Raw genomic sequence first — 24,204 nt, forward strand, 5'->3', positions numbered from 1 at the left:
CATCCCCTTTTATGTAAATACCACTGACTCGGTTCAACACCGGGCTACAAAAGTGGCGTCGCCGACAGGATTTTGATCCACAACAATTTGATCCAAAATTATTCTTTCTAATGATTTAATCCTCATATTATCCCATCTTTTATTTAAAATCTAAAATTTACCAATAAACAACCCCTCACCCCCTAAGCCAACTTCATATAACCCATATGGCGTCCGCCGTGGACACAAGTACCGTAGCACAGGCACACACAGACACACTCACACAGACACACAGAAAACACACACACACACACACACACACACACGGTGTAAGAGAGAGAGAGACTGGAGAGAGAGAGAGAGAGAGAGAGAGAGAGAGACTCTTTGTACGAGTTCGAGTACGTTCAAGTTCTTATACACTTACATATACACACACGCACTGCATAGGCTACACCTTTTTTTCAACACCAGTGAACAGACGTTAAAAATTAATGACTACCGAACAGAGAGAGAGAGAGAGCGTTGCGCACTCAGTGAGAAATGAAACCGGATCAAGGATCCACTTTTGGGACTTAAAAGAATAGCAACTTATCCCGATTAAACAAGTGAACAGCCCTATCGACCCCTCTTGGCAACTTTTCACATGACTTGTGAAGCCTTCATTAAAAAAATTTCCCAAGTCCGCAGTTCACCCTACTAATGTCAAATCATGATATTTATGTACGAAACTAGGACTTTAACCCGGAACCAACGAACCTGAATCCCAGCAAACACGAGAAGTTGGTGACAATTAACTCGTGTCAGCGCATACAGCAGCTTTTGCATGAAAGGTTAGAGAAAGAGAGAGAAATGAAGTCCAGCTAGTTCACTGAGAGAAAATAGGTCACGAACAAGAGAAGACCAAAAGGGGCTCCGTTTTCAACTTCGGCAAGGTATGCCATCGACACTGACAAGTTCTGTAGAAGGCCAGTGTGTGTGTGGTGTGTGTGTGTGTGTGTGTGTTATGAGGCAACATTGTATTGTTATCTAAACTCGTTTTTCAGTGTACGATCCCAGGAGTTCTTGAAATGAATGCTACAGCTTATAGAGTTTCATCCTAAATCCAGCTTCAGCAATTTAGGTTGCTAAAGTGCGACATCACCGAAGCATGTTTCCATAATATCCACGATTTGCACTGTTGTGATCACACCCATGCACTTTGCATGTCTCTCTCTCTCTCTCTCGCTCGCTCGCTCGCTTGCGCGCGCGCGCGCACACACACACACACACACACACACACACACACCACACATTTTAGTTTTCTTTTCCTCTTGAGGACTCCTGGTCAGATTTCACTCTTGACATTTCTGCTTCAGTAACTTATATCTTTCTTCTTTTTTTTTTTTGTCTTTTTTTTTTGTCTTGTGCGTGTGTGTGTGTGTGTGTGTGTGTGATGATAATCAAAACTTGCTCAACCTCATATTTACATACTTGCACTCACATACTCGCATACATACATGATACTTACTTGTTGAGGGTGGGAAAGAGTGTTGGACTGAAATAATACTATCACCTTCACCTTCACCTCACCCGTAGTCTGGGTTCAGACCGTTGGGGCACCGCTGCTGACCTGGCCACCACCCCTCTCCACTCTTCACGGTTTTCTGATTTCCTCAGGGCGTCACCGAGCGTCAAGCCTGTCCACGCCCGGATGTTGTCTTCCCATCTCTTCTTCTGCCGTCCTCTCCTTCTGCCTCCTTGTACGGTGCCTTGCAGGAACGTTTTGGCAAGACCAGATGATCGGGAGATGTGTCCATACCACCTAAGTTTGCGTTTTTTCACTATGGACAGAAGGTCTTCGTAGGGTCCAATACTTTGCTTGATTCTGTTCTTCACTTCCGTGTTAGTGATGTGGTCTCTGTAGGAGATGCCAAGTAGTCTACGAAAGCATCACATCTCGACAGCTTGGATTCTTCTCTCGATGTCTGCAGTCAGGGTCCAAGTCTCGCAGGCGTAGAGCAATATTGATGTAACCAGGGAACGCATCAGTCTGATTTTTGAGCTGAGAGCGATGTTTTTGTTGTTCCAGATGGTGTTCAGCTTGTTGAGTGCCGTTGTTGTTTGGGCAATTCTCGAGAGTACTTCTGGTTTAGATCCTTCATCTGACACGATTGCTCCCAGATATTTGAAGCTGTGGACTGTTTTAAGCTTTTCGTCGTTGACTTTGATGTCAATGCTGATGCCGTTGGTGTTGTTAGTCATCAGTTTGGTTTTCTCCGCACTGATTTGCATTCCATACGATGTGGAGGCTTTGTCTAGATGTTTGACCAGGCTTGCCAGTTCTTCTTCTTTTCCAGCCAGTCCATCAATGTCGTCGGCAAAACGTAGTTTGTGATTGTTCTGCCGCCTATGCTGACTGTTCCTACATGCTCTTCCAGTGCGTCAGTCATTATTCTTTCTAAGAAGATGTTGAAGAGTGTTGGGGAGAGTAGACAGCCTTGTCTCACTCCGACTGTGGTTCTGAACCAGTCCCCAATGCTATTGTTGAGGTAGACGGCGCTGGTGGCTTTGTCATAGAGGTGCTGTATCAGTCTGATCAGGTTGGCGTTGATGTTGTACAGATTCATGGTAGCCCACAAAGCTGCATGCCAGACCCTGTCAAATGCCTTCTTAAAATCAATGAAGACGTGGTAGAGGTCTTGTTGGTGTTGATGGTACCTCTCACATAGCAACCTCAAGTTGAAGATTTGTTCAGTTGTGCTCCTTCCTGGTCTGAAACCTGCCTGTTCTTCAGCAATGATGTTTTCTGCTTGTGGTTTCAGTCTGTTAAGCAGGATCTTCAACATGACTTTGCTGGGATGACTAATCAGGCTGATGGTGCGGTAGTTTTGACACTGCTGGAGATTGCCCTTTTTGGGAAGGGTGATGATCAGTGATTGTGTCCACGGTGTGGGCCATTCCCCTGTTTGCCAGATCTTGTTGCAGATTTTCAGTAGCACATCTATCATAACTTCACCCCCTGCTTGGACCAGTTCTGATGGGATGTTGTCCACTCCTGCCGATTTCCCTTTTTTCAGCGATGCTATTGCTGCCTCTATTTCTTCACGGAGTATGGGGTGATTACTGTTATCAGTGGCTGGTGGAACATTCAGTATTGCTGGATCACCTGTGGTCTGTATGTTGTATAGCTCTGAGCAGTATTCTGTCCATCGCTTTAGGATGTCTTGTTCTTCTGTTAGACATTTTCCATCCTTGGTCTGGATGTTGGACATAGTTCTACCTTGCCTTGTGTTGGTAAGTTCTTTCACAACTTGGTAGGCTTTCTTGCTGTTGTTTCTTGTCAGGTTTTCCTCTATGTCCTGGCATTTTCCTTCAATCCAATTCTCCTTTGCCTTCTTCATGCTTCTCTTGATTTCGGTGTTAACTGCTTTGTACTGTTTTGCCCCTTCTTCTTCATTCTTTTTCTTTTTCAGGTCTCTACGTTTGTCACACAGCTGTAGGATGTCGTCCGTGACCCAGGGCTTCTTTTTGATGCGTTGTTTTCCAAGAGTTGTTTGGGCTGTTTCAGTTACAGCTGCGTTGAAGTCGCACCAATATTGGTGGGAGTGGGGTTGAGATAATGTACCCCCCAAGTAAACTTGGTGTGTTTATTTAATAATTGACTGTGTGGCCACACCCATCAGTGTCCTTTGGATACTTTGTTGAAGGAAATAAGAGTTACTTCTGTTGTTGTTCCTTCTAAAAAAATTTCTTTCTTTTTTTTAAATTAAAAAAAACTTCTCCAAATGACACTGATGGGTGTGGCCACACAGTCAATTATTAAATAAACACATCAGGTTTACTCAGGGGCACATCATCTCAACTGTTTGGGAAATTTGTCAGTAACTGCTGCCAAAAACGCCATAGTGTGCAGGAGTGATTCAGTCTCTTGTTCAATATTTATCTATTTTGTTTTGCTGTTTGTGCGTGGTTTCATGTAACTTTGCATGCGTGTCTCATAAACCTTGTTCAGGTTTAATTGACATTAGAATTGATTCTGATTCTGATTCTGATTCTGATTCACACATCTATTCACACTGATCGACAGACGTATGTACAGACACATGCAGGTACCCACACATATACTGTCAAGTACCCTGTAACCCCATCTTTGCACTAACTGCACCTTAAAATGTTGAAAGTGTTTACTGGTTACTCTTCTCAGGCGGACCATTCATTTCGCTATGTGTACTTACTGAATGCATTATCTCTAAAGATATTATGTAAATGGGAATTTTTCAAATGTGTAATGGATATGTTTCAGTACTGAAATCTCTTAATTCTCTCTCTCTGTACACATACACACTTATTTTCTTTCAGTTTTTTCCCCTTCAAGGCCTGACTAAGCACATTGAGTTACACTGCTGGTCAGGCATCTGCTTTGCAGATGTGGTGTAGCGTATATGGTTGCGTCCGAACGCTGTGACACCTCCTTGATCTGAGTAACCGAACTGAACTGAACTGAACTTGTGTGTGTTCAAGAGAGAGAGAGAGAGAGACTGAGTGAGCACAAACACTAGGAACTGAAACCAGACACTGCATCATTGGGCAACATCACGCTTTCACTTGATTTTTTAATGACATGTACTGATATCTCCTGCAGGCATTCCATTATTCATCTCATCTAAATCTAAATCAGCACTGCTTTGTAATACAAAACAATTGCAGTCAGTAAACTGAATTAACATCATTTCATGATAATTGTCTTTTTTGTATTTTTTCTTTCTTTCTTTCTTTTCTCTCTCTCTCTCTCTCTCTCTCTCTCTCTCTCTCTCTCTCTCTCTCTCTCTCTCTCTCTCTCTCTCTCTCTCTCTCTCTCTCACACACACACACACACACACACACACACAAGATGTTCTATAAGCTCCATCAGAGTTTCTTCATGTCAATGAGAAACACATATTTTTCCATGGAAACGGAAAGTTGCCCAGGAAAGCAGCCAGACATTACATAAACCCTGTAGCACTGTTTGGTCCAGTCATCAAATTTAAAAGTATGAAACACGAGTTGGTGTAAAAGAATCATTTGTGTTGTTTGTTAACTTCAATGCATAAAAATTTACCAAATAGTGTGGCCTTTATTAGTTTATACCCTACTCTCATGTTGACCTCAGCTGAATTTTCTCTTCACTTTGATGTCTTTGACAAGTTTGATCAAGACTTGTACTGATTTATGAAAGCTGTCATGTTAGGAATGTGGAATGTAATGACTGTCAACAGTTGTTGGTGTTAAATCAAAGAATGTAATGACTGTCAACAGTTCTTGGTGTTAAATCAAAGAATGTAATGACTGTCAACAGTTGTTGGTGTTAAATCAAAGAATGTAATGACTGTCAGCAGTTCTTGTGTTAAAGCAAAGAATGTAATGACTGTCAACAGTTCTTGGTGTTAAAGCAAAGAATGTAATGACTGTCAACAGTTGTTGGTGTTAAATCAAAGAATGTAATGACTGTCAACAGTTCTTGGTGTTAAATCAAAGAATGTAATGACTGTCAGCAGTTCTTGTGTTAAATCAAAGAATGTAATGACTGTCAACAGTTCTTGGTGTTAAATCAAGAATGTAATGACTGTCAACAGTTCTTGGTGTTAAAGCAAAGAATGTAATGACTGTCAACAGTTCTTGGTGTTAAAGCAAAGAATGTAATGACTGTCAACAGTTTTTGGTGTTAAATCAAAGAATGTAATGACTGTCAACAGTTGTTGGTGTTGGTGGTGGTGGTGGTGTGTCCATCGAGATCGATGATGACCATCGTTGTCATCCAGATGGGGGATGGGGGATGGGGGGAGGGTGGTGGTGGGGTGGGGGGAAGGATGCTCATGAATCTATCTGTGAGTGCGCAGATGGCTGAATAGTCCAATCTGCGCACGAAATGTTCGCTGACAGTTGGGGCAGACAAAGACAGGCATATCATTGTCAGGGAGCTTGTTTGCCCGTGACTTTCTGGCCTGCCTCTTCTGAACAGCTGCAGCAGTCCTGTTGGCCTCGCACAACCTGGCGCCTTTGTGCACAGCAGCGCGCCATTTGTCACGGTCCACTGCAGATTCCTCCCAGGAGTCAGGGTTGATATCAAACGCTTTCAGAGAGACTTTCAGAGTATCTCTGAAGCGCTTCTTCTGACCTCCGTGTGATCTCTTCCCTTGTTGCAGCTCGCCATAGAAGAGCCTTTTGGGCAGCCGATGGTCTGGCATACGCGCCACGTGTCCAGCCCAGCGAAGCTGGGACTGCATCAGGATGGTGAAGATGCTGGGAAGGGTGGCTTTTGCGAGCACCTCTGTGTCTGGGGTCTTGTCTTGCCACTTGATGTTCAGTAGCTTCCTGAGGCATGTTGTGTGGAAGTGGTTCAGCTTCTTGGCATGTCGTTGGTACACTGTCCAAGTTTCGCAGGCGTACAGTAGTGTGGGGAGAACTACTGCTCTGTAGACCTTTAGCTTGGTCTCAAGACTAATGCCTCTTCTGTTCCAGACATTTGCATTGAGTCTACCAAAAGTTGCGCTTGCTCTTGCAATCCTGACGTTCACTTCATCGTCGATGGTCGCATTTCGTGACAGTGTGCTGCCAAGGTATGTGAACCGCTCCACCGCACTGAGTCTCTGACCGTTGACTGTGATGTTGGGCTCAACGTAGGGTTTCCCTGGGGCTGGCTGATGGAGAACTTCAGTTTTCCTCGTGCTGATGGTAAGGCCGAAGTTCCTGCTGGCAGTGGCAAACTTGTCGACGCTGAGTTGCATGTCAGCTTCAGATCCAGCGTTGAGGGCACAATCATCAGCAAACAAAAAGTCTCTGATGATGTCTGTCATGACCTTCGTTTTTGCTTGAAGCCTTCTGAGGTTAAACAGCTTGCCATCTGTTCGGTACTTTAGGCCGATTCCAACATCGCCATCTCTGAAGGCATCAGTAAGCATTGCAGAGAACATGAGGCTGAACAGCGTTGGAGCCAGGACGCAGCCTTGCTTGACACCACTTGTGACAGCAAAAGGAGCAGATGTTTCACCATTGTCCTGGACTCGAGCCTGCATGCCTTCATGGAATTGGCTGACCAAGGAAATAAATTTCCGAGGGCATCCGTACTTGGCCATGATCTTCCACAGTCCCTCTCTACTCACGGTGTCGAAGGCCTTAGTGAGGTCGACATAGGTGGAGAACAGATCAGCATTTTGCTCCTGACATTTCTCTTGCAGCTGCCTTGCAGCAAACACCATGTCAGTGGTTCCGCGCTCTTTCCGGAATCCACATTGGCTCTCAGGCAAATGACCTTGGTCAAGGTGTGCTGTGAGGCGGTTAAGTAGGATCCTGGCAAGTATCTTGCCTGCGATGGAGAGCAAGGAAATGCCCCGATGGTTATCACAGGCTTGCCGGTTCCCCTTTCGCTTGTACAAGTGAATGATACATGCATCTTTGAAATCCTGGGGGATCGTCTCTTCTTTCCACATGAGTGAGTACAGCTGATGAAGCTTCTCAGTCAGCACAGTGCCTCCATCCTTGTAGACCTCTGCTGGTATGGAGTCTGAGCCAGGTGCTTTGCCACTGGATAACAGACGGATTGCTTTCTGGGTCTCAAGAAGTGTTGGCGGATCGTCCAGTGCTTCGTTGATGGGGACTTGTGGGAGACGGTCTATGGCTTCATCATTTATGGAGGAAGGGCGATTTAAGACACTGTTGAAGTGCTCAGCCCATCGTTCGAGAATGTTCTCCTTCTCGGTGATCAAGGTATTCCCATCTGCACTGAGGAGGGGGAATGATCCTGAGGATGTGGGGCCGTAGACTTCTTTTAAGGCATCATAGAACCTCTTCATATCGTGCCTGTCAGCATATCCCTGGATCTCATCAGCTTTGTCACTCAGCCACTTATCCTGCATCTGGCGTAACTTTTGCTGAACAGTCCTGCGGATGGCATCATACGCATCCTTTTTTGATGTGGACTTTGGGTTGCTCAGGTGGGCTTGATGCAGACGGCGTTTCTCATCCAGAAGCTGCTTGATTTCATCACAGTTTTCATCAAACCAGTCTTTGTGCTTTCTGGTCATGGGTCCCAGGGTCTCTGAAGCTGTACTATAGATCAGCTCACGCAGGGTCCTCCAGTCAGACTCCACATTCTGGTTGTCCAGAGAGGCGGATTCCAGACGATCTTCCAGCAGCTCCACAAAGGACTGTTTGATGGTGATGCTTTTCAGCTTAGCGATGTTGAGCCGTTTTGGAGCCTTCTGGCCTTGGGGGCGTCTCTTGGGTTGGATTCGAATATTCAACTTCGAGACTACAAGACGATGGTCTGTCCAACACTCGGCGCCGCACATGGTCTTTGTTACACGTACATCTTGCCTATCCCTTTTCCTGACGATGACATAATCGATGAGATGCCAATGCTTTGAGCGAGGGTGCATCCATGACGTCCTGTTACGGGTGGGGAGGCAGAAAACTGTGTTGGTTATCAGCAGTTCGTGCTCTGCACAGGTCTGAAGCAAAAGCAATCCATTTGGGTTGCAGTGGCCCACACCGTGCTTTCCAATCACTCCATCCCAGGAGATGTAGTCAGAGCCAACTCTAGCATTGAAGTCCCCAAGAATGATGAGCTTGTCTGCTTTAGGGATGGCAGCAATGACAGAGTGAAGGTCCTCGTAGAACTTCGCCTTCACTTCATCCGGGTTGGTCATGGTTGGGGCGTAGGCACTGACAATGGTGAGGTGCTTCTGGCCAGATGCCAGTGGGAGTTTCATGGTCATAAGCCTATCGTTGACTCCCTTTGGGATTCCAGCTAGCTTGCTGACAAGTGCTGTTTTTACTGCAAAACCAACGCCAGCCTCACGTCGCTCTTCGCTTCCTCGTCCACTCCAGAAGAAGGTGTAACCAGATCCCCGTTCACAGAGCTCGCCTTCGCCTGCAAGCCGAGTCTCACTCAAGGCTGCGATGTCGATGTTGTATCTGGCGAGTTCGGATGCAACTAGTGCTGTTCTCCTTTGGGGTCTGTCCGCATTATCTCTGTCCAGGAGAGTCCTTATGTTCCAAGCACCAATGGTGAGAGGAACGATCCTTGTTTTTTTCTTTTCTTTCTCTTTGTTTCGACCGCTGATGTAGGGTCCCCGCCAGCCGCGGTATGCTGGCCAGGGTGATATGGAGCAGGCAATTTTTAGGGCACCTTTTCTAGCCCCTTCCTCATGCCAGGGAGGTGAGCAGTGCATTCCTAAAGAGGGCTGCTCAGACGCTCAGACGGCTGCCGAGCTCCATCGCTGCTCCTGTCGACGAAGAACGACCCTATGGCCTGAGCCGCCTGCGTGCAGGTCTGCGGCTGCGACTGCCAGTGTACCCACACCTGTCGTTTCGTCGCTCGCCTGTCGCCACAGGACTTGGGGGTGATGAAATGAAGGATGAAAGGTCATTTTGGATGACTGATGACTAAATGTTAAATCAAGAATGTAATGACTGTCAACAGTTCTTGGTGTTAAATCAAAGTGATCCCAGTATCCCCTGCACTGATGCCAACTGTCCCAGTTTCATTGTATTTTGGTGCTCTTACAACCAGTCACAATTTGTTTGGACACCTAAATGGTTCCAACATGTTCATTTTTGGACAGCTACAGTGGTCCGCATGTTTTGTTTTTGAATGATTTATAACTTTTGGTAGTTTCATGACGTACATGGTGCACTGAGCTCAGGTTGTGGCTGTGAGTCACAGTACTAGTCTCAGGTGATGAAACAAAGCCAAAGCCAATCACATGCATGTTTATGTATGTATGTATACATGTATATATGTTTGATAGTCATGTCTGTGACCATAAGAATAGCAGAGGAGGCAACTGCTGTCACATCTATCTGGGCTAGAATTGGATTATTGTGGAGAATGTCATGCCCAAGTTACATCCCCACTCAATCTGCCAAGAGGGTTTTAGGACAGTCAGCGTTGGGATGGTTTCCAAAGGCCAACTACCCCCCAAGGTTGCAGGCAGTAAGAGCCAGTGCCTCCTATTTTGAGAGTCATAGTCCTTTACAGAAGGCTAGACTATAAATGACTTCCCATTCTAATGGAGAGACTAAGCTTATTGATCGTACAGCTCTCACTTTGCTATGTTTTCACTGAATCCACATTGAGTAGACCAATAAACTAAGGGTCTGTTAAAAAATTAAGAATGAATGATCCCCACATCCACCCCTGCACATCCTTACCCTCAATTTCCTGGGTGTTTCTAAGAGTTTACAGGGATTGATATCTCTGCCACTGCAGCTGATGGAGACCTGGTGCTGATAGTGCTCTGTTGACTGCTTCTGCTGTGACTATAAATGAACATGCCGCCAGTCACACACACACACACACACACACACACTCACCTTCACACACACATATACATGCACACACATGCATGCACACATTTACACACACGTGCACAAGCTCATACACACACACACACACACACACACACACACACACACACACACACTCACACACATTAACACATACACACACACGCACATGCACCCACACCCACACGCACACATGCACGCACGCACGCACAGCACACACACACACACACACACACACACACACACACACACACACACACACACACACACACACACACACACACACACAACAACAACAACACACACACACACAACAACACACACACACACACACACACACACACACACACACACACACACACACACACACACACACACACACACACACTGCTCTTCAAACTATTCATCACCACTTTTGTTTTTATATTTGTGAGATTAGAGACATGACACCCTTTACAGTCATTACTCTCATCATTCTTCGTGCAGGCACACTGCAGCAGAGGATGAGGGAGCAGAGCAGACGGAAGGTGGCCATAGTAGGCTGTGGGGTGGCAGGACTGACGTCCATCAAAGCTTGTCTGGAGGAGGGCCTGCAGCCCCACTGCTTTGAGATCAACTCGGATCTGGGTGAGAATGATTCACTTTTCAGTGTAGGTAGCGGAACTGTTCAGTGACCAAAGCACTTTCAGTGTCGGTCATTTTTTTTCCTTGTAACAGACTGGCCTGTTTCCATTGAATTTTTTTTTCCTGATTGTATTCAGTCATGAGACTCAGAGTCTCTGAAATTTATTTTCTTCTTGACTTGCATTAGTATTGTAAAAAGTGCTGAGTCTTCACAGTTTTATCATGAAAGTAAATCCCATTTTAGCTGCAACACATCCTTTGACAGATACATTATACACCATCAAGCACAGTTGTACACATGGACATACATGTCTGCACACACACACACACACACACACACACACACACACACACACACACACACACACACACACAAAAACATACATTATATATATATATATATATATATATATATATATATATGTGTGTGTGTGTGTGTGTGTGTGTGTGTGATATATTTCTCTTACCTGCACACACACACACACACACACACACACACACACACACACACACACACACACACACACACACACACACTGCATACTGTTACATCATTGTCTGATATCACTTTTAGTGAAACAACATTAACTTGAAAATCCAAAGCATTTGCACACACTGTCTGTTTTCTTTACTTATATGTTAAGCTGACAACAAGAACAAAATAAGAGTAATGAAACTTAAGTTAACCTCTTGAGTGCCAAGCACAGACATATATATACATGTGTGTGTGTGTGTGTGTGTGTGTGTGTGTGTGTGTGTGTGTGTGTGTGTGCACTAAAATGCTTCACTATTTGTAAAGGACATACACGTACATCTGTGTCACCTCGTGTATTTTCCATTTCTATTTCAGTGTTGCTGTGTCCCAATATGCACCAATAGAAAGCTTGGTATTTCTCCTTTAATTGTTCATGAGGAGCAGGACCCGGTCACACTTTGTACAGTCATTCATGGATGTTATATAAAGTACCCCTCTCAGAAACCAGTTGACACTTTCAGAATGGTGGACAGTGATCCAAACCTGGCCCTAGTGGGTCATAACAGAGGTGTGTTTAAAAAAAAAATTGTGATTTTGCCCACCATGGTTGGCCTCCACAACCCAAAACTACATGGTAAATACAAAGCACAAGCCAAAAGCCCAGCACTTAAGAAGTTATAAAACGGGAAAAAAAACCCAACCCAAAGCAGATAAAAAAAAAAAAGAAAGAAATAGTCACCACTCACTGACCAAACATTATTTTTGTGTTTCCTTCAGGTGGGGTGTGGTACACACCAGACACACCAAAGTACGGTAATGGGCCTCAGATGTACGACAGTCTCATCACCAATACCAGTAAAGCCATGACGTGTTTCAGTGATTTCCCCATGCCGGCCAGTTATCCGCCTTACCTGCCCCATCACCTCTTTCAGCAGTATCTGCAGAGCTATGCTGAACATTTCAAACTGGTGCAACATGTATCGTTCAACACGAAGGTGAGGCAACAACTGGTGTTCGGTGTCAGTATGTTCCCATTGGTGATGATCCTGTTCTTTGGCTTTTGTTTATGTTTACACTGTTGCTGTTGTGGTTACTTCTGCTTTAGGTGGAAGGTGGCAGAACAGTTAAGAAGCTTGTCTGCCAGTACAATGTCTGTGAGGGTTTGGGTTAGAATCCCAGTCTTGCCTTTTCTTCCAACTTTGACTGGAAAGTCAAACTTAGCATATTGTCTAGTTGTTTGGATGAGACCAGAACCTGAGGTCCCGTGTGCAGCATGCACTTTGTGCACTGAAAAAGAACCCATGGCAACAAAAGGGTTGTCCTTGGCAAAATTGTGTTAAAGAAATCCACTCTGATTGGTACACAAATATATAATTATGTATGCACTCACGATCTGACACGAGCATTGGATTATACTGCCTGGCATATGTGGTGTAACATGTATGGATTTTTCTGAATGCTGTGACATGATGTCCTTCAGAAACTAAAGCTGCTTATTTCTGCCTCCCTTTATTATCTGTTGCAGTGTTGCATTGAGGCTTCCATTGGTCTGTCACCTAGAAGATATATAGAACAGACATGCATGCATGTTTTGTCACTTTCTAGTGTTTGTGTCCACGTTTTCCATCACTTAGGATTTCCAAAATAAAATTTTGGCCCCTATCCTGATTGAAGCATGTCAGTGCAGTGCAGTGGGGACCCTTTTACACTTTACTCTCCCACTTTGTCATTCGGAAATTGATGTTTGGAATGATTGTTTACCTCCTGCTGCAAACGGCATTTCATTGGCTAGCAGACGGCGGTCTAATGGCAAGGTGTTGTATCACTGAGTTGCCACGAAAAATTTTGGCCAGAAGAAGAAGCAGATAGGCCTAATTTGCATCAGTTTGACATGGTAAGTATATTTAACCAAACTGGGAGTATAATACAAACTCCTCATTTTTCAACAATATTCAGATAAAGGAAACGTAATTGTCATCAGTTCATTTACATGTTCCAAGTTTACATTGCTCCTACAACCTTTTATATATATATATATATATATATATGTTGTTGTTTTTTAAGATTGGTTGTAAATTTCAGATCTTTTGGTAGAGTGGTTGTAAATTTAAGAGGACATGATTTTTTTTTTTTTAAGTGATTAAAAAATATATTCATCAATGAATCTTAGAACTATGTCTGTTTTCCAGGTCCTAAGCGTTCACAAAACTGACGACTACGATGAAACTGGACGCTGGGTAGTGACCACATGCAAAATGGAGGGCAACACAGAAAGTGATGAGAAGACCTCGGAAACCTATGGTGGGGTCATTCTGTGTCAGGGATTCTTTTCTCTACCCTTTATCCCGGACACTCCTGGCTTGAGGGAAGGGTACCCAGGTCGTGTCAGCCATGTCAACAGCTACAAAAATTCACAGCCTTTCAAGGACAGGGTGGCTGTTGTTGTGGGTATGTTTGTTTGCTCAGCATATTTTCATTGTTATTTTTGTAGGAAAGTGCTTTCGCTGCTACATTTCTGTATGATCTTGTGTATGCTTGTGAGTGATAAATGTTATGAAGCATTCCCTCTTACTGATTCAGCAAGGATCAGGAGTATGTCTGAGGTATCCATTGCCTTGAATTAGGTTATCCTCCATGACCCTGATTGTTTGAAAGAAGGAGCAAGGTGTCAGAATGGTTCAGACACTTATCTGCCAATACAGTGTCCATGATGGTCTGAGTTTGAATCTTTCTCCCAAGTCTGACTGGAAAATCAAACTGAGCTTCTAGTCATTCAGATGAGATGATAAACCAAGGACCGGTGTGCAGCATGTGCTTAGCACACTGAAAAAGAACCCATGGCAACAAAAGTGTTGCCCTCTGGCAAAATTCTGTAAAAGAAATCCATTCTGATCGGTACACAAACACATATGCATGCACTCAAGGCCTGACAAGCACTTTGGATTATGTTGCTGTCAGGCATCTGCCTAGCAGATGCAGTGTTGCAAATATGGATTTGTCTGAATGCAGTGATGCCTCCTTGAGAAACTGAAACTGATTTAGCACTTGCTTCTGTCTCTTAAGAATTGCTGTCATGTCAGTCTTCACATGATGCAGCAGTATCCTGTCGACAGGTGTAAAATACTTTATTTCAGTTATTTGTCCACCTCTGAAGGTTGATTGAAGGAGTGGTTTCATGATAATACTGACTTGGTGTAGTCAGTTGTATTGTGTTGAACTGAGTTACCTTTTTTTCCTGTTGGATTACTTGTCTGATATGTTCCATCATATAGTGTTATATTAACTCTCATGCCACTATAAGTGACTTCAGTCAAATGAACAGCGCATCACCAAAGGCCACATAAGTCAACATCGAGGGCTTGTGTTAAAAGGTCGTTTTTGACATTTTAACAAAGCTTGACAGCTGCATCCAGTTTCCTGTGCAGTAGAACAATGACTAGTCTTCACCCCCTGATCTCGTGTGTTGTTTTTACTTGAGCCAAAGACTGTGACTGAGAGCTTCGATCTAAAATATTTGGCACTGGGGATTGGTTTTCACACAGAAACTTGGTGGTGAAACAGTTGAATTGCAGTACAGGAATTGTAAGCAAGAGTTTGGCAGGGAATTTTTTGTTTATAATCACAGTGATTTTTCTTTTTCATTAAATTCCAATCTAGTTATCATCAACTGAATTGGGTCAAACCCCAGGAATCCCACAGGAGCTATGTCAAAATAAAGATTGCAGTTTGAATGGCATTGGTAGTGAGTTTCATTTGGTATTAGAATGAACAAAATTTTACATCTGGAGAATTTTTTTGATACGAGGGACAGTTTTTTTCAGATGAAGTTCTTATCTAATGTATGACGTTTTCTGTTGATACAAAGAGAAAAATTGTTTCTGATTTAGAAATGTTTTTGCAGGCCTGTGTAAAGTTGTTCAGCAGAGTAGTCTGTTTTCCACAGTTAAGGTTTTTATTTTGATTTGTTGCATCTTTTTTTTTTTGATTTGCCATCATGTCTGAGGCATTTGGTCATCTTCCATAACTCTCATGGCATTACGGAATTCAGTGCAATGTTCAGATGTTGAAATGTTTCAATGTCCTGTTTCAAAGAAAGGTGTTCACTTTTTTGTTCTTTTCTTTTCCTACATCCAGGTTCTGCATCTTCGGCAGGAGATGTGGCATGTGATCTTGCACCTGTAGCCAAACAGGTAACAGCAGATTATTGCATCAGACAGGGAAAGAAGTTCTTTTTAGATATGATAACTAGCTGTTACATTAGCTGGCATTCTCATAACTATTGTGATCATTAAAAACAATCTGTCCTGTAGCAAAATTCTGTAGAGGAAATCCACTCTGATAGGTAAACAAATATATAAACTGTATGTGATTGTCCTGAAATAAACACGTCTTGACTTGTATGATATCTGTATGTATATTTAGGTGTCATTGAAATGAACACATCATGACTTATGTTGACTCGTATGATATCTGTATGTATATTTGAGTGTCATTGAAATGAACACATCATGACTTATGTTGACTTGTATGATATCTGTATGTGTATTTATTTGAGTGTCATTGAAATGAACACGTCATGACTTATGTTGTTTTGTTTGTGTAGGTGTATATGAGTGTGCATCACGGAGCATACCTCATTCCTCGTGTCCATGGTGGTCTTCTGCCAGCAGATTTCCGTCTGAACCGCATGCTGCTGAGGTACATTCCCAAGTGGATCATGCTTGGCATCCTCGTCAGTGGCTCTACACAGTATCTGAATCCAGTCACTTCTGGGATCCAGCCAGATGCATCCACCCCTGACATTTTCACCAGTGTGTTGATCAATGATCAGCTGCCGGCTAAGGTGAACTGTGACACAGCCCACAGCTGTGTGTTTGTGTGTGTGTTTGCGTGTGCATATGTGTTGGTAGGGTATGGTTGTTGATGTTGTGTTCTGTTGTTGTCATGTGTGTCATTGCGTATGAATTGTTAGGTTGTGATCAAGGTTATTGCATGGGTGTGCAGATGATTTAGTTGTTTCATGTTTCCTTTTTTTTCTTATCCTTTTTTATTCGTTTTTGATGCCCCATCATCTGCACTGTTTCAGTGGCATTTCCCCATGTTGCTCACTGCAAGTCCCCCCCATTCAAAACCAGACCAAGGCTAAGTTCACACCAGTCCACAGGGAATGATCATTAGGCCTCATCAGAAGAGACCATGCACTGCTGCTGAGTCAACGTGGTGGTGTTCAGAAGTGGCTATACTGATTCGGCATACACAGGACACCCCTTTCTGAGCCCACAAATGATGGCAGTGATCACCTGGCCACATAGCCAGCATGTGTGTGTGTATAAGTGTGTGTGTATGTGTGTGAGATGCATACATGTATATGTGCTTACTAATATATAAGTGTGTGTGTGTGTGTGTGTGTGTGTGATGCATACATGTATATGTGCTTAATAATATATAAGAGTGTGTGTGTGTGTGTGTGTGTGTACATGTGTGTACATGTATATGTGCTCACTAGATTATAACTGTATGCGTGCCTCCAGGTGTTCACAGGCCAGGTGAAGGTGGTGTCTGCCATAGAGAGGGTGACAGGCACAGGTGAGATTCACCTGAAGGATGGGAAGGTGCTGAAGGAGGTCGATGACATCATCTTCACCACAGGTTACAAAAGAAACTTTGACGCCATTGACCCGTCCATCGTGTCCTCTGACCCCAGTAAGGGAAGAGCAGTAGCACCCTCTGTTTCTGTTGGCTGTTCAGGATTTAAAACAATAAGGAGCTGTGTTCATGTTTTAATTTCACAGCTGATTTTTTGTAATCTTCATTGTCATTGGACGGTATTCAGTGTGTGGCTTTGTACATTAGTGTGCAAATAAGTGTGCATTCGTGTGTGTGCACACATAATTGTGAGGATAGTTTATGCACATGTAATTTTATGTACATGAATACATAATTATATGCTTTCATATGTTTGTGGATGTGTGTATGTGTGATATTTGTGAAACTGTATGCTTGCATGCAAGAATGTATGTATGCGTGAGTGCCTGTATGTTTGTGTCGCTGGTATTTACATGAGGCAAATAATCATCTCTGTGATTTACTTTGTGTGCTTCTTTGACTAGCAAACATTAATTTTGTTTCATTAACAGATTTGGTGATTAATTAAACTTGTGCATGACCTTCAAGTTGCAGTATGGATCCCCTTTTTGTTTTCAGTCTGTGATGAGTGTTTTATTTCCTGTCGCCCCACATTTGGAGTGTAGAGAACAATAACAGAGCCAACAGTCACCACCTCCTGCTTTATTTCTTCACTCACCTGACCCAGTGATTTCCTGCATCACTGCAGTGTTGAGCATATTAAACCGTTTTCTGCTGTCTGCGTAAATTTTTAAACTGATCAGACATTTTCCTCATGACATCAATACAGAGCTGAACAGATTATTTCCTGCATCATTTGAACGGTTAACTCAATATCACATTTCTTCAGTGATCAGATATTTTCCTCATGACATCAATACTTAGCTGAACAGATTATCTCCCATAGTATTTGAACATCTGACTGAACTTCACATTTCTTCAGTCCTGTCCTGAATTAATTATTTGCTTAGCAGGGGTCACTGATTGTGTTGACAGAGAGTTAGTCTTGTTTCTTTACTCCTTTTCTGAATGAAGTATTTGCGGTCACTTAGCAGGGGTAGCTGATTGTGTTGACAGAGAGTTAGTCTTGTTTCTTCACTCCTTTTCTGAATGAAGCATTTGCGGTCACTTAGCTGGGGTCACTGATTGTGTTGACAGAAAGTGGGAGACTTGAACTATACAAAATGGCGTTCCCCATGTCACTGCCCCATGACTCCCTGGCTCTAGTGGGCTGCTTTAGAGCCTCCGGACCCATTCCCCCTATTCTGGAACTGCAGGCACGACTGGCAGCTCGGGTGTTGGCTGGCAGGCATCGGCTCCCTGACAGAAAAGTCAGACAGCAGGATGTTGATCGCACAAACCAACAGCAGCTTAAAACTCATGGCTGCTACAAATATTCGGTTTGTATATTTTGTTCTTTTTTTCCTTTCTTTTTTGTTTTTGTTTTTTATTGATCATTGTATCATAGTAAACGATAAGATTGACAGCTTCAGAAATCCTTCCCTCTGTGTCGTTTGGACTGGTTTGTGGTGGAATCTTGCTCACTTACATGCAGGAAAAGACAAGATGGCAGTGCACTGTGGTGACATGTTTTATCTCTTTGATAGACTGAGAAATGATCAGAGCTAAATTGTTAAAGTAAAACAGTTTTAAAAACACAGTGCCTTTCCTTTTCTTGTAATTTTTCAAGGAGTATCCAAAACTGTCAACTGTCTTTTCAGTTTGTCTCTTTTGTCATCTCCGACATCCTTGCTGCTGAACTTGGTGTGAGACCTGACTGGTGGCGCCTCCTACTTCAAGGCGATGTGAAGATGGCACAGGCGGTGATGTTCGGGCCCATTTACCCCTTTCACTACCGTCTGCAGGGGCCTCACATGTGGGCAGGAGCGCGGGAAGCCACGGAAAAGGCGTACAGAGAAACCGTGTATTCCATCCAGCATCGCACAGTGGGAGATGGGAGGGAAGGGAGGGCAGGCAGTGCCTGGGGATACGGCTGTCTGGTGGCTTTGGTGCCTGTCATTCTGGCTGTGGTTTTCTACTTTTGGGGTAGATAGGGACAGAGGTTGATTGGACTGAATGTTTAAGGTGAGAATGTACAAGCTAACATGAATACACTCAGAGCACACATGAAGACACACACACACACACACACACACACACACACCAAATATAAACATCAAAAATACATTCCCATTTGTGCTATTTTGAAATGTCTCGGTGTGGCAGCCCAGGCTGTACATTTTAACCAGTCCTTCATTTTGTTTTAGTCATCAGTGGTGCTTCCAGAAAATTTTTTGAATGTCTTTATATGTCCAGAATGTTGTTGGTAATATGAATCAGATACTTGTTTGTTCAATATTTTTTATATCAGGAATATTATAAGCTGATGGTGTTTTACGTAACCATATCATGCTAATTTTGTGATTAAAAAAAAAAATCCCTTTTAACCCCATAGTGCCTGAAACAATGCAAACTAGATCATCAGGCACGGATTTGAAGCACATTAATTTTTGTTTCATGAACTGGACAGAACTCTGAATTAATTTTAGCAGAATCTTCTCCCTCAACTCTGAAGAGTCATTGGGGCACAAAAAATGTCTGCTAGATTTCCTCCGGGTCTGTTGGTTGTGTGTCAAAATAAAGTGATGTTTTTTCCTTGGAGATGAGGTCATGATGAACAGTGGGTTTCAACAAGCTGGTTTGTTTGTGTTAGAAAAACAGAAAAGTCACCTTATTCCCACTTGATGGGGCTATTCCTATTTCATTTGGTTCAGAATTAGACTGTCAGCTTTGGCTTGGCAGTAGTGGACCATGCATTGTGAGTTCCAATCCCTCAAGAAAGAAACCTTGGAAAACAAGCACAAGTCTCTGTTCTGGTGAGTTGGAGGTGAATAGAGTTAGACGTCTCTCATCATCACAAGGGGTGACAAACCCACATTGATGAGCTGAGTCAGTACTAAATAAAGGTTTAATTATCACTTGGACAGGTTTGTTTTGGGGGGAGTCACAGTTGTTAATCAAGTAAATCCATATGAAGAGTCTGATCTAGTTGTCAGTGCACATATATGCGTGAGAGTGGTGCATCTGTATGTGTGGTTTTGTGTCAATTAAAAAAAGAAGAAGAAAAAAAGAAAAACACTGACATAGACAGTATCTCAACTCTATGAACAGCACAGAAACTAAACCTGGCAGGATGGTAGATACAGCAAGACCTTTCTAGCCACTAATTTTGTGAAGATGCTACACATGAGAGGAAAGTCAGTGCACCTCAGCAAACATTGACTTTTTTTTTTCAACTGGTGACATGCTTTGAAAAGTACTGTGTGTGTAGTACTGGTAATCACAAGTGAAGTGTGTAGTACTGGTAATCACAAGTGAAAATGATCTGTTTCCATACCACTATCATAGATTTATCAGGTCCTGTCAAGATCAGATCAAACTGGTTTTAACATAATCCTGTCAAATACAGAGTAAGAATACCTTATTTCCTCTATTTTCCTTGTATGAAGACTGCTTTTGTACATGTCTGATAGTACTTTTTTTTCCCCCAGATAAATCATGGTACAATTTCAATTCTTGATTGCTTAATCAGTTTTCCACTTTTGTTGCATATGTGTGTGCATCCCTGTGTACGTGTGCATTTGTCTGTATCCATTTCAGAAATGGTGTGATGTCAAATGATTTATAACAGAAAAGGATAGAGAGATGGTTCTTCATGCAATGTTGAATCCCTTTCTCATAGTTCAGTTTCTCAATACTGTGCTTAAATATGCTTTAACCCTCTAACATTTGCATTACCAGCAGTATTGTGCCTTCCAAGTATCCATATTCTTGTGCAGCATGCACTTAGTGCACGTAAAAAAAACCCACAGTAACAAAAGGGTTGTTCCTGGCAAAATTCTGTAGAAAAATCCACTTCAATAGGAAAAGCAAATAAAACTGCACGCAGGAAGAAAAAAAAAGGGGGGGTGGGGGTGCTGTAGTGTAGCGAAACGCTTTCCCTGAGGAGAGCAGCCTGAATTTCACACACAGAAATCTGTTGTGATAAAAAGAGAAATACAAAATATTTTGAGACAGTTTTGGCCCAAAACACAGTTCATTTGCTCAGCATGTGCTTATTTGGTGCCCAAGAAGAAAGATTGTTGGTATGCACATGCATATGTCATAATACTGCTGCTGCACTTATCATTGTCACCAGTGATGTGACTTAATCATGTGTTTTTGTGATGACAATAAAGACTTAGCGTGAATATTGTATGAAATAATGCTTTGTTAGTTGTGATGTAAAGGAACCATCCTGCCTGATGTGTGTCCCAGTCATCCGCACAGTATCCCCAGTACAGCTTGGTCACAAAAGTCAAACAAAAGAAGTGTCACAAACAACTGAATGTTCTCAAACTGTACAAAATGAAATCTTTTAGACTGTTCTAAGTGTTCCATGAATTTTAGCTTACCCGTGCATTATTTACACATGTATTCCACAGGAAGCAGTCAGTTGTATTGTATAACCTGGCAGTTCATGTTTTGAGCCAGCATCCTGTGTAAATTTCTTCACCTCAGGAGCATGTGTGTCAGGTTTCCATGATAAATGTAGTGCAGAGTAATGGCACATCATTTTCAGGGTCACTTTCTCCCCCACCTTCCACACTGTCACCCCCTCTTTCAAAGCATCTGACTGCATCCTCTTCAACTCTGCTCCAGAATAATCAAGAAATCCGTCCTCTTCATGCAAGGCTTCCATTTTCCATCCCACAAGTTGTGAGTGAAACAGTTGTAGTTTCTCAAAGAGGCGCAACTGCATTCAGACAAATCCATATACACTGCACATCTGCTTTGCAGATGCCTGACAGCAGCATAACCCAACGCGCTAATCAGGCCTTGAGTGCATGCATGTATTTTTGTGTACCTATCTGAATGGATTTTTTCAACAGAATTTTGCCAGAGGACAACACTTTTGTTACCTTGAGTTCTTTTTCAGAGTGCCAAGTGCTTGCTGCACACGGGACCTCGGTTTATCATCTCATTCCAATGACTGGACTCTCAGTTTGATTTTCCAGTCAAATTTGGGAGAAAGGGCGAAAACGGGATTCTAACCCAAACCCTTACGGACATTGAATTGGCAGTGAGCATCTTATCTACTTTGCCATCTTTCTCCTGTGAGTGAAACACCAGGCAGCCATCTACCAGTCTGTCAAGACACATTGTATCGTTCATTCACTCCGTGACACCAGATACTATTTCAGGAGCCCCTCCCCCTGTGCTTGTTCTTATAAAAGTGTTTGTTCACATATTTGTTATGTTGTCTCCCCAGTTTATAAAAGTGTTTGTTCACATATTTGTTATGTTGTCTCCCCAGTTTATAAAAGTGTTTGTTCACATATTTGTTATGTTGTCTCCCGAGTTTATAAAAGTGTTTGTTCACATATTTGTTATGTTGTCTCCTGAGTTTATAAAAGTGTTTGTTCACATATTTGTTAAGTTGTCTCCCGAGTTTATAAAAGTGTTTGTTCACATATTTGTTAAAATATTATGTTTAATGCATACCTTCTGTACCTGCATTTTTTTTTTTTTTTAAAGAATTTCTGATAACTTGGAATAGGGTTTCTTATTCTGAAAATCGGTGCTTACTAATGTGATGGGCGGAGTGGGGTGCTGTGAACTGTAGGAGCACTTTACCTGCCCGCCAGGCAGTTTGGGGAGTTGTGAACGCAAGAGAGCCAAAAAAACCATTGTGATAGAGATTTATGACAAATACTCTGGGAAGATATGGTTTCAAAGCCAAGTTTTTGTGTTCAAACTGTATTCCTTATTTACAAGTGGGTCATTCCTACCCACCCCCATTCAGATCATTTGTAATCAAGTGTAGTTTCAAAGGTAGATTTTTTTTTTTTCATAATTGTATATTTGTATGTCAAATGTTCATGTTTTTACTGTTTGTATTACAATGTGATAACTAAATTTACTGGATGGTCATTGCTTCCCTCCCTCTTACACCCTCTCCCTCACCCCCTTTCACCACCATGGTTATATGAGTGAGCAGTTTTTCACTTTTGGTTTGAATGTGATATAATCATATATTCTCATAATGAAATGACTGTTATTTTATTTTTTTCTTAAGATACTTTCTAACTTTTTGTCCCTGTGTAATGATGAGCCTGAAGGTGAATTTCTGTATATCTTGTGTGGATACACATTAAAAGGATGGATGGATGGATGGATGAATTGATTGACTGATTGATTGATTATCTGTTTAAATCATCTTGTGCTCATTTCCACTCATCTAACAATGCATTTGGTCAGTTTTATTTCTTAGCATTATGAGAACTATTATGAGATTGATCTCTTAAAATGCATGTGGTCATTTGTATTTCTTGGCATTATGGGAACCATTATGAGATTGATCTCTAACAAATGCCTTCAAAATATTTGGTTTGAAAAATGGAAATAAGTGTGGAGTGAGTTTTGGGCATGCTTTTACACGAAAATTATCTTTCTGCAGGGCCATTTTTGCTCAGCTAGCAATACTTCTGTTCACTTTCAATCATTTTGGATGCATTTGCTGATGTTTCTGAGGACCCATTCCACCATGTTAAAGTAAATGTCAAGAGAAAAAATAAAAATTGAAACAAAAAGCTTGTAAGCTGTACAAACTTCACCACTTGACTGTCTCTTACCGTTAAATGAACAGAGCTCTAAGAGCCTTCAGTGGTGCCTATCTGCATTAGATTACCAGAGGTATTTCATCAAACATTTGTGCCTAATTGAGAAGGGGGAGATTCCCTGACAGGCTTTGGAAATGTTCATAAAAGTGATTATCTTCCTTTTCCTACTCACCCAGTCATTCAGCTCTCACAAAATCTTTCTTTTTTTTTTTTTTTTTTTTTTTGCTCCACAGAACTGAACCTAGCAATCCTTTTAGATGTTTGAGAAAATTATGAATGATGCAGACAGTGATGGAAAAAAAACTTGTACAAGGATTCAGAAGATAATTTTGAAAAAGAAAATGCTAATGCTTATTTTTTGTTTGTTTCTATGTTATGTATTTGTGAATTTGTTTGCACAAATATTCACAAGATTTTATAAATAAGTAATAATTTCAATAAATACCAACAAATCACAAAGTTTTTCCTTATGTTTTATTTCCGTGTGAACACAGAAAAGTAACTTACCATGCATCAGTATGTATAATTTCA

At 42.3% G+C, this 24,204-nt stretch overlaps 1 protein-coding gene across 1 annotated transcript; it reads left to right on the forward strand.

Moving 5' to 3' along the window:
• The first annotated feature begins 633 nt into the window (after positions 1-633).
• LOC143286870 (flavin-containing monooxygenase 1-like) lies at positions 634-23,897 on the forward strand. The gene is made up of 9 exons (XM_076594764.1): positions 634-911; positions 10,774-10,914; positions 12,164-12,381; positions 13,576-13,834; positions 15,521-15,576; positions 15,990-16,229; positions 16,918-17,089; positions 18,170-18,411; positions 18,733-23,897. Exons 2-9 carry the CDS (start codon positions 10,791-10,793, stop codon positions 19,063-19,065), a joined length of 1,644 nt encoding a protein of 547 aa, XP_076450879.1. The 5' UTR covers positions 634-911; positions 10,774-10,790; the 3' UTR covers positions 19,066-23,897.
• The last annotated feature ends 307 nt before the right edge of the window (positions 23,898-24,204 follow it).

This window comes from Babylonia areolata, chromosome 10, assembly GCF_041734735.1.
Source record: "Babylonia areolata isolate BAREFJ2019XMU chromosome 10, ASM4173473v1, whole genome shotgun sequence".
Classification (NCBI taxonomy): domain Eukaryota; kingdom Metazoa; phylum Mollusca; class Gastropoda; order Neogastropoda; family Buccinidae; genus Babylonia; species Babylonia areolata.